Raw genomic sequence first — 12,132 nt, 5'->3', positions numbered from 1 at the left:
GAGGGCATCTTTCACAAATCAATTAATTACCCAAACATGAGAGGGCAAAGGCGCATCTTTCATAAATCAATTCATTACCCAACCACTGGCAGTTAAAAGGCACTTACCACAGTCTCACACAGTGATATCAACTTTCAATGTGGAGAAAGATAAATCCACAAATGCCAATTGATAATAATAATAATAATAATAATATGCCATTTAGCAGACGCTTTTATCCAAAGCGACTTACAGTCATGCGTGCATACATTTTTGTGTATGGGTGGTCCCGGGGATCGAACCCACTACCTTGGCGTTACAAGCGCCGTGCTCTACCAGCTGAGCTACAGAGGACCACAATTGATCACAATTGTCATCACAATTGATGACATGCCTCGATCAAAAATCAAATCAAACAAGCTTACCATATAATGGGCCAACCGCAAGCAATAACCTTTTTCATCTTTAATGATTTGATTTTCTTATTTTGTAGCACACACATCTCCCCTTGTTTGCACTGAGTCTCATAACTATTGTATGGGCCTATAAAATCCATCTCTATGCCAGTGTTTTGCTGCATGCCACAGCTCCACTCTAAGATAATGCATCCTGCTCATAAAGGTTTGATAGTCCGCTGAGTGTGTCTATGTGATCGCTGAAGACCTAGCAACACTGAGAAAAACTTTAAAAATGTCTGCTTGTACACACTGGGAAGTGGTGTATGTGTTTGAGCCTTGGCCTTGCTGACGCAAACCACTCTCTCTCAGTACAGCAGAGGTGCTGATGAAGATGAAAGGACCTTGGATGGCTAGCCTCTGTAATTAAGGCAGATTTTTCCCCTGTTGGAAAAATAAACAGGAGGGTGATAAGGGACTGGAAGGTGAAACGGTACACCCCAACATGTGCCAAAGGTGAAAAACTGCCACCGCCCAGCCTTCTAGCAGTGAGTGATTGAAAAATGTGCCTTTCAATTGAATGGCCATCAATTTAATTGTATAATCCAGTTTCACACAAAAGCACTGTGATTGAGGATGCCCATGGGATGTTTCAATCCGACAGCGCAGTGAATAACATGTAGGTCAAAAAACAACCAGATTTGTTTAATTATGCAGGGCTTTCAAATTATAGCAGCTATCCTCCATGCTCCTCTTATTGGCGTGTATGCCTTAAGGAGGGCCTTTGCCTGACCTCATTAGCAGTCATTGAGCGGAGTTACTGTTTTGAGGAGCAAGGCAAGGAGCAATAGCGCCCATCGCTTTCCGTCCTCTCTGCAGAGCCAGAGCCAGAGTTGCTGGGGGCTGTGGGATAATTACAGGCAGGCTTATGACAGAGGCAGCAGTACACAGGCGGCTGGAACACAGGTGGGCGGTTTGTTGTGCCTGCCGGCTGGCTGCCTGGCTGTGTCAGCGTGGGTCCTGTCTGCAGGCTGCAAGCTGCAGGCTGATACTGCCCTGTTCTGCTGTTAGCCATCAGGCTCTCTGAGCACGTCCAGCCAATATCACCTGCCGCACAGTGGACGGGCGTAGCAGCACAGGTGAGGCTGAGCACACTGATGTTGTGAAATGGTCAATCGATCTGGACCACGAGGGATTCTAGTCAAAGAGAAGAATGGTGGGTGGTAGGCATTTGGCGCAAATCCTCTCTTGTCCTTGAAATACTGTACATTTTGGTGTACCCAGTGGGTGTGTGCGTGGTAGCTAACTGACTCAACACTGCAGTGCAACTACAACAATAGATCTGATGCTCCTATTCAGCTTGATCTTATTTTGGTTGTTTGTGTTTTCTTTAGAAAATATATCATGGGCTTAAAATCAAATCAACTTCAGCCTTCACTGTGAGAAACTGAAATAAGAACCTCTTTACAGCCTTTGCCACCAGAGCTGGAATATGGAATGAGAAGACCCATGACAAAATGTTCAAATGTAACATATTCACACATCCTACATGCATTAACATTACAGCTTGCCTTGCGGTAAAGTCATGCATTTAATAGAATTCTCCCAGTCAGGGAAATTATTTCCTTTCTACAGTGGAGTGCGAAAGTATTCACCCCCATTGGCATTTGTCTTATTTTGTTGCCTTACAACCTGGAATTGAAAAGGATTGTTTGGGGGTTTGTATCATTTGATTTACACAACATGCCTACCACTTTGAATATGCAAAATATTTTTTTTGTGAAACAAACAAGAAATAAGACAAAACAACAGAAAACTTGAGCGTGCATAACTATTCCCATCCCCAAAGTCAATACTTTGTAGAGCCACATTTTGCAGCAATTACAGCTGCAAGTCTCTTGGGGTCTGTCTCTAAAATCTAGCCACTGGGATTTTTGCCCATTCTTCAAGGCAAAACTGCTCCAACTCCTTCAAGTTGGATGGGTTCCGCTGGTGTACAGCAATCTTTAAGTCATACCACAGATTGTCAATTGGATTGAGGTCTGGGCTTTGACTAGGCCATTCCAAGACATTTAAATGTTTCCTCTTAAACCACTCGAGTGTTGCTTTAGCAGTATGCTTAGGGACATTGTCCTGCTGGAAGGTGAACCTCCATCCCAGTCTCAAATCTCTGGAAGACTGAAACAGGTTTCCCTCAAGAATTTCTCTGTATTTAGCGCCATCCATCATTCCTTCAATTCTGACTAGTTTCCCAGTCCCTGCTGATGAAAAACATCCCCACAGTATGATGCTGCCACCACCATGCTTCACTGTGGGGATGGTGTTCTCGGGGTGATGAGAGGTGTTGCGTTTGCGCCAGACATAGCGTTTTCCTTGATGGCCAAAAGGCTCAATTGTAGTCTCATCTGACCAGAGTACCATTTTCCATATGTTTGGGGAGTCTTCCACATACCTTTTGGTGAACACCAAACGTGTTTGCTTATTTCTTTCTTTAAGCAATGGCTTTTTTCGGACCACTCTTCCGTAAAGCCCAGCTCTGTGGAGTGTACGGCTTAAAGTGGTCCTATGGACAGATACTCCAATCTCCGCTGTGGAGTTTTGCAGCTCCATCAGGGTTATCTTTGATCTCTTTGTTGCCTCTCTGATTAATGCCATCCTTGCCTGGTCCGTGAGTTTTGGTGAGCGGCCCTCTCTTGGCAGGTTTGTTGTGGTGCCATATTCTTTCCATTTTTTAATAATGGATTTAATGGTGCTCCATGGGAAGTTCAAAGTTTCTGATATTTTTTTATAACCCAATCCTGATCTGTACTTCTACACAACTTTGTCCCTGACTGTTTGGAGAGCTTCTTGGTCTTCGTGGTGCCGCTTGCTTGGTGGTGCCCCTTGCTTAGTGGTGTTTCAGACTCTGGGGCCTATCAGAACAGGTGTATATATCCTGAGATCATGTGACAGATCATGTGACACTTAGATTGCACACAGGTGGACTTGGTTGCACCAGATCTTAATTAGGGGCTTCATAGCAAAGGGGGTGAATACATATGCACGCACCACTTTTCCGTAATCAATTTTTTAGAAATTTTTGAAACAAGTAATTTTTTTCATTTCACTTCACCAATTTTGACTATTTTGTGTATGTCCATTACATGAAATCCCAATAGAAATCTATTTAAATTACAGGTTGTAATGCAACAAAATAGGAAAAACGCCAAGGGGGATGAATACTTTTACAAGGCACTTTATGTGGATTTGAATGTGTAAGATTACATCCATTACACCGTGTAATGAAGTAATAAATAACTTTCTGAAAAAAATCTCTTCCAGCTATGACAGACCTATGTGACTGGAGTCCAAACACCTGTGACCTGAAAGTCCTCTTCCTTTAAAGTGCTTTAGAAATTGACTAGGCATGTTCTATATCTGCCCACCTCAACAAAAAATACATCTTCTGCCATATATACTGTATAACCCAAAGCACATCTGTTACATATGTGAAGTAATATTCACCAGTTTATTACTGGAAAAGCTTAGGAGTGATCATTCATATGAAAATATGACCGTAGAGCCAAAGTGTACTATCCAATGTGATGTGTGATGATCCCATCCTCCTGTTTACGTAGACTGTCTGTTCATATGGAATAACCTGATCCCTAGAACAGCAAGAAGTGCAGTATGCAGACAGGTATGGTACTAAGTACCGTATGTATGCTCTGCTGTCTGGATTACTCTGTTATGAATGTACAGCTGACCGGCTCTGTAAGGTTAGCGTTTTCTTCTAGTCTGGCTAACAGAGTTGAAGAGAGAGGGATGAGGGTGGCCCTTACCTCTACACACAGTCCCGTTCTCTACAGCCTCATGGCCAGCCTTGCACATGCAGCGCCCGATGGGCACCATCCACTCCCCATCCCCGTTGCAGTACAGTTTGATGGGCACGTCCACCTCCTCGCCGTTGGGGATACACACACCCCGCGCTGCCACCAGAGAGGTGCTCTCCGCCCCAGACAGAGTCTCCTGAAACATGGCTCCGTTCTGGATGACGCGGGAACACTTCCTGTAGAAGACGCGCACGGCAATGAGCGACATGCAGCCGCCGTAGTCCTGGAAGGCCAGGTAGAATCCGTGTTTGGACACGGGGCCGAAGCTCCGCACCTCTGTGTTGATCTTCATCACCCGGCCGCCCAGGTCCACCTGGGAGAAGCTCTCATCGGCCGCGATGGTGTCCACCTTGATCCAGGGGTTCTCCATCCATGGCGGGGACACCTTGTTGGCCGTGTCCGAGTCTGACTCATAGTAGTACAGGTTAAAAGTCTCTTTACAGGATCCGGGCACGTTGGGGATGGAGCTGCAGTCTCGCACAGAGAACTTCATTTCCACATGAATCCGCTGTGCACCCCGGCGCCGAATGTACTTGGTGCGGACCCAGTTGTTCTGGTTGTTGTCGAACACGTTGCACACCTGGTAGGTGCGAATGGTGTTCATGTTCTCATCGTATCCACTCACCTCCTCCCACTGTGAAAAAAGGACACAGAGGTAAAGGGTTATTCTGTCCTTGTGTTGACCACATGCTGACCATATATATTTTGGTTTAGTAACACATCTATCCCTCCAATTCTTTACCTCTACAGTACCTCACACATATTACCCAAGGGCAATTGTGTACTCAGCATCATGGCTACACTACCACCTAATCATACTCCACATATAAAGACAGGGCCATTCCCAGCAGCAGTGCTCCCAGTCAGGGCTGAAATTAAACGGCAGGAGATGGGGAGGGTATAATATGGGCAGGGTATAATCTGATCCCTGGCATTGTAATGCTCACACAGAGTTAGGGGGGTTGGCATCTGTCAGTGCCCGCTGGAGACCCCACTTGGCTCCCTGTGTGAACCTGGCCTGTTTTTTTCCTCTGCTCTGCTCTGGGACAGGACCATGCATTATTTATCTAGGAAAGGAACAGGTGTTAAACTCTGCTCTTTATACTGCCAGCAAGGGTTTGTAGTGCAGCCTCCTCTCTGTCCTCTGGTCAATGAGAAAAAAATGAAACTATTTGCATAACGTCGCCGTAGGAAGCTCTTCAAGGGTAGCAAATACTGGGAAAACAATCCCCTTGTCTAAATACTGAGAAAAAACTTTTTCTCCAGGGCATTGGCAATGCACCTAATTTTCCTGTTTTTGAATTACAACATGTTATTGAATACTAGAATGGGCAAATCTCTAAATTAGTCCATCACCAACACATCAGTTACTGTAAATCAAACAGGTCAGTCATTGTAACGAAACGCATGCATGACATGAATGTAACCCTAATCTGAGTCACACTCCAATAAAACAGAACTGGGGTAATCACATTACACAGGTAATTATCTGCAAAGGGAGAGCAGATTTGAGTTTCTGTGCTTGGGATACTTTTCATTTCAGTACACACACACAACACACGCACATACACGCACACAAACGCCCACACACACACGCACACACACAAACGCCCACACACACACGCACACACATACACACACACACACACACACACACACACACCTAGACAACAGATTCTACTAGTAGTGTGTCTATATGCAACCTCTGCTGTTACACCGTGACCTTGACCTGACCAGTTCATCTGAGTAAAGTATTTTCTTAACCCCAAAGCCCTTTCACACCAGCCAGCTGCACCCCGTGCTGCCTCTACCCCTAACTCTCTCACCCCTCCCCCCTTCACTCTCCACTTCACAGCTGACATAATTTCACAAATTAGTGCCCACTTAACAAGGATTTTGACAGAGTTTTGACGGGTAAGGAGGAGACAGTCAGCCCTCATGTTTAAGACCCACGTTCTATCAAACACTCACAGACTAATTAGAGCTTTACTGCTTTATTCCCGTGTCCCAATTATTCTCTACAGACAGACATCATGCCAAATATGTACAGTTCATTAATAACAGTTGTTAGATGTAAAACCTTTAGTAACTGGAGGGATTTGAAGGAGACAAGTATGATTAAAACTTGTAAGACTGTGTTTGCAGACAACGATTAAAGAGGCCTTGGATGTGATTCAACCAGATGGTAGCTATATGTCTTCATTTTGAGGACACACATCTACAAATCCTTAATAATTCACAGAATGCAATAGATATGGTCCATTAATGTGCAATAAAAGCAACACATTAATAAGTGTATGAATGTTAATGTTGACAAGTGTATGAATGTTACTGTTGATTGATGGGTTGGAGATATCCTGGGGTAAATCTGTTGGTTGGCCCACTTCTCCACCTATTCAAATGGACACAGCCATCCAGGGTCATGGGCAGCCATTGACCTTTCCACCTCCCTTCACAGAGTGACGCTCTTTTCAGACAGAGGTCGTGGACCGATTAAACAGGAAAGGACAGAGTGTGACGTCCTCTTGTTCTGAGTCTCAAGCATCGGCCCATCAAACTGAAATAAAGTGAACTGGGGTTGGGAGTGGGGGTAGCCACTAATGAGAGATAGAGACTTGGGGAAGGGAGAAAGGGGAAGGGAGGTGGGGTAGGGCCAGGCTAAAAAGACCCCAAACAAATGTGTTTTGATGGAGGGCCCCTTTTAGTCCTGTCACAGCTTTGCTGCCCTGCTTTCATCAGAGCCAGTGGAGGGAAGCAAATGGGACATAACAAGACGCCAGCGATCAAGCGCTGAGTGTGAAATAAGAAGAAACGTCTTCATTTTCACAGCTTTCCCCCCAGTACTAGAGTGGGAATGCAGCTGCAGGGCAGTCATGTGTTAGGTAAGGTGGTGGAGTTGGTGGTGGAGGCTGAGAATTACAACACTAACTCTCTCTCTTTTGAGATCGTTTTTTTCCACTCCAGGACACACAGACTTGTTTATGTGAGTCCAGATCTATTGAGTGGGGGATCCATCACGACCACCATGTAGAGTATCTTGACTGGATGTAGACTAGGTAGCAGGATGCTATAAAGCAGAAGATACTGTACAGTACAGTAGGGCCGGGACGATAACTGTATTGCGATACTCGTTAGTATCGTGGCAAGGAAACAAAATACAAAGCGTCTTTTTTACTTCTTTAGGAAAACAGCCCTAATGTTGGAAACAAACCTCATTATGTTGTCATCCAGAGTCACATTTATTTATTTTCAAAGCTATAGCACACAATATTTTACATACAGCATGTTTTTAAAGGATCAAAGAGTCATGTTTTATTTTTTGCCATGGAAATACATATTGCGATATTGGTATTGTCCCAGCCCTACTGTACAATGTATTCAACAATCTAATACATTCTTGGGGGCCCTAAACAAAATTGTGTTTGACCATGATTACTACAAGTTTAGATAGCTGGCCACTAGACTAACTTGCCACTCAAAAATTTTTTTGCTGACATGGGCTAATTGAGTGACTGTCAGTGACTGACATAACAAGAGAAAAACTGCTGATGCACAACCACATTTTTAAATTCAAAATGGCATTTTACAATTCTAACTCTCAACAGTAAGTTGAGACCCTGACTGAGTCCCCCCCCCCTCCAAAAAAAATATATTATTGTATTTATTTTTGGGAAATTGATCCGTGGGCCTACAAAAGGGGGGCCAGTTGCCTGTGGCTGATCTATGGACATAAAGAGCTCGCAGACTGAGACAGAACAAGTGAGCGCTTGCAATCAACAACATGCCAGAGGAGTTGCTCTCTTCAAGGTTCTGTGTTCACATAAAGGAGGTCCTTCTAATGGTCTGTCATCGGCTCAGATGATGGCACCAAAACATAAAGAGGACCATCATAAGTGGGGCGTCAAAGTGTCTGGGGTCGCAGCTATGGCTTTGAGGGTCGTACCCAAATATAAAGACAGCCAACAGGGCGCTAGCGGTGCAGAGCACTGTGCACCCTGCTGCACCGCTCTACTGAGTGGGAACGGGATGTACAGTGGGTGAGGCAATTGTCAGCCATCTTCTAATTACAGCTAAATGAATGAGTTTGAACACCACTTATCCACTTGACTCACATTCCTATCCCAAGTGTATTATGCTGCATGGTGACACTTCCAGTAGATCTCACCAGCTAAAATGTGTTGATATATGACCTTTCAATTCATGATAAATGGCCTTATAATTCCATGAATGTGGTCTGTATAAGCTATGAAGTACATAAGTATTTCGCTGAACCCACCTTAACATCTGCTAAACTGTGTACGCCACCAATAAACTTTGATTTGAAGTTCTACTGAGTATGGAGTTTGGAAAAGTACACAATAGCGACTGCCACCCACCAGCCGCTTACTGTAACTATATGAAGTGATAGAGCATAATGGTCTCTGAGAATGAGGTTCGCGATCAATACCTCACAGGGCTGCTAGCCACTCCAGGAGGGAGTGAACGTTCAGCTGACCTGCAATCTATAAGTCTCCCTGACAATGTGTCTCTGCTTTATCTGTAAAGCCAAGCGGAACACACTGTCAGGGTCATAGAGGACACTACCTCCAAAGCAGAAACTATCACCAAAGGCAGCTTTTTGCTACATGAGACTATCAGAAATAGAGTCTATCTGGTCTCTAGGATGGACTTCTGTGTCTAACTGAACCTCCTTTCTGTGGTGGAATGGGCTGGCAGGGTGAGCTGTAATTTTCTCCTGAGACAGTTTAAATCATTCAAAGGCCACAGTGGCATGTATGACACAACATGAAATGTGTACTTCAGTTCTCACGTCTTATCATTACAGTGTGAGGATCGACCTGGGGTGGCTGGAGCATCAGAGAGCTATACACATACAAAACATTCCAGCACTCCATCACTGACACAAGTAAATAAATAATTCACACAAAGGAGAAAGAAGCTGATGGAAATCTCTTGGGGCTGAGTTGTCCAATTTACAGTTGTGGGAAATCTGTCAGAGTAAGTGTGCTGTGCCCTAAGGGGACAGGGGACAAATGACACCCAGTCTCTGCATTGAGTTACAAAGAGGGGAACAAAACAGGCCAAGTACTGTAGGAGTCCCCGCCACATGGAGAGCACAGAGAGAGACACACACAGGGATACATAAGTAGAACTGTCTGATGCAGTCAACTTCAATTACCACTGTCTACTCGTAATGTACAACATGTGAAGTTAGACAAGCAAGCTTCCTATTGCCTCTTTAACCTGCTTCCACCAATCTATATGAGGATTATGTTCACATTTTTCCTTTGGAGTAAATCAACATGACAATAGAATATATGCCAAGTTGACAACCCGGATTGTCAGTGCAGTGCTCACATAAAATCATAACCACACAAAGATGTTTTCGTCCATGATGATTCTAAAAAAGCGGAATATAGTTTTACAGACCCACTTTAATTGACAGTCATACTAAATTAGGAGTAACTCTATTCTACAATGAGTTCCATACACTAATATGCTCTAACAAATTACCATTTAGGGAAGGAAATGCTATATGCAAAGTTATAACCAGGCTCTTTCATAACCAGACTTTTTTTATGCTGTATGAACTCTTTAAATTACGAAACCTGCATTTGAATGCACTTGTGATTGACTCAGACACATATTTGGGTCAAAGTCTCATCGTGAAACGTATTGTAAGTTACAATACAAAAGATTTAAATTGCTGTGACACTAATTATGCACAGCCTTATGTGGTGTTTGGTATTCAAGACTTGATATTAGCCCAAAAACCTTCCCTGAGAACTTCAGCGGATGTTGCTCTAAAATGTTGTGAACTGACATGAATATGGAATAATGCATCTTATATAAGACATCTATATTCCCCAGTCACTGAGTTCATTCCAGCCAACTATAGAGAACGTACAGATCTATAGATCCCTCAAACGTCTCTTAGAGGTAGATTTTAACTAGTGCCAAATTAATCAACCTTACATAATAATGTCTTATTAATCTGAATCAAGTCACAAGTTGGCATAAAATGAAATACATTTTTCATTGCTAAAGCAGAATATTAAATGAAAGTACTACACCTAGGGCTAGAATGTGCTGTGGCCTACACACATGCCTTTACCTCGACTATCCGGTTTTATGTCCTGAAGTCACACAGAGCATTTCCTTACTTGTGCTTACAGACCACATCATTAGTCCTTAATATATACCCAGAATGTGTCTGGGTGTTTTTAGTGCAATGACTACATTCATTTGCAACTGCCTGCAGATTATACTACCCACATAAAAAAATATATATATACAGTTTACTATAGAATACTATAGTACTTACTATATAATTCTGTAGTAAACTGTAGTATATTGTAGAATCCTATATTCTACACTGTAGTATACATTGATCGCGTAGTGCTTACTATAGACTTTTGTAGTATACTGTAGAATGTGACGTTGATTTCAGAGGCAGTTTGAAACTCGTTAGTGAGTGTTGCAACCGAGGACAGACGATTTTTCTGCGCTACGTGCTACAGCACTCGGCGGTCCTGTTTTGTGAGCTTGTGTGGCCTACCACTTCGCGGCTGAGATGTTGTTGCTCCTAGATGTTTCCACTTCACAATATCAGTACTTACAGCTGACCGGGGCAGCTCTAGCAGGGCAGAAATTTGACGAACTGATTTGTTGAAAAGGTGGCATCCTATGACGGTACCACGTTGAAAGTCACTGAGCTCTTCAGTAAGGCCATTCTACTGCCAATGTTTGTCTATGGAGATTGCATGGCTGTGTGCTCGATTTTATACACCTGTCAGCAACAGGTGTGGCTGAAATAGCCGAATCCACTAATTTGAAGGGGTGTCCACATACTTTTGTATATATAGTGTATTTTGTAGTATACTGTAGAATACTATACTACACAATGTAGTATCCCTCAATCACGTAGTGCTTACTTTAGAATTTTTCGATCGATTGGACTGCTAGCTAGCTTTACTGCTAGATGCTAGCTTTGTCAATGCTGTTTTGATTTGAATGTGCTGTCCTTGGGGAGGTCATGCCAAGGACTTCCTCTGAGGTTCCCCCTCTATCGTGTAGCGCTTACTATAGAACAGGGTTATTCAACTCTTACCCTATGTGGTTTGGAGGCTGCTGGTTTTCTAGTCTACCTGATAATTAATTTCACCCACCTGGGGTCCCAGGTCTAAATCAGTCCCTGATTACAGGGGAACAATGGGAAAAAAAGCAGTGGAACAAGCTTCGAGGTCCAGAGTTGAGGGCTATAGAATGTTGTAGTATATCTTCGAATACTATACTCCACACTGCAGTATCCCTTGATTGATTTTTATTTGACTATTTAAAAACACAACATAATCACAAATGTAGATACAATGCATTTAGAAATGTGTCGAGAACAACAAAGTAAAACATTTATTTCCATTGTGGTCCTAGTTGAAACATCAAACATGTTAGACATTTAAAGCTAACCCACATGGGATACTATAGTATACTGTCTATGGTCTAAAATAACTGTATATACTACAGTGTTCACTGTAGTTTTTTTTACAGACTTTACTGTAATATTCACTGTAGTGATTTTGTGGACGACTGTAGTATACTATAGTATTCACTAATGTTTTTGACTAGTATACTGTAGCTTTCACTGTAGAATTTTTGCGAACATGACTAGTATACTGTACTATATACTGTAGTGGTTTTTCAGACATGACTGTAGTATATTGTAGTAACACCTTCCGTCTTCAAGAGAGCGAGAGTTGCACCCCTCCTCAAAAAACCTACACTCGATCCCTCCGATGTCAACAACTACAGACCAGTATCCCTTCTTTCTTTTCTCTCCAAAACTCTTGAGCGTGCCGTCTCTAGCCAACTCTCCTGCTATCTCTCTC

General features: G+C 43.1%; 1 protein-coding gene across 8 annotated transcripts in view; it reads right to left on the bottom strand.

Moving 5' to 3' along the window:
- Window positions 1–12,132, bottom strand: part of LOC311134228 (ephrin type-B receptor 2) — a 172,211-nt gene that overhangs the window by 79,211 nt on the left and 80,868 nt on the right. For all 8 annotated transcript variants that reach the window (XM_084167837.1, XM_084167840.1, XM_084167839.1 and 5 more), the window contains exon 3: window positions 4,196–4,880. In XM_084167837.1, the coding sequence (XP_084023963.1) occupies window positions 4,196–4,880 (685 nt within the window). The remainder of the gene's footprint in view (window positions 1–4,195; window positions 4,881–12,132) is intronic.

This window comes from Coregonus lavaretus, assembly GCF_964263955.1.
Source record: "Coregonus lavaretus genome assembly, chromosome: 8".
NCBI classification, from domain to species: domain Eukaryota; kingdom Metazoa; phylum Chordata; class Actinopteri; order Salmoniformes; family Salmonidae; genus Coregonus; species Coregonus lavaretus.
Note: the sequence above shows the minus strand (reverse complement) of the source record. Positions and strands in the feature narration are given on the sequence as shown.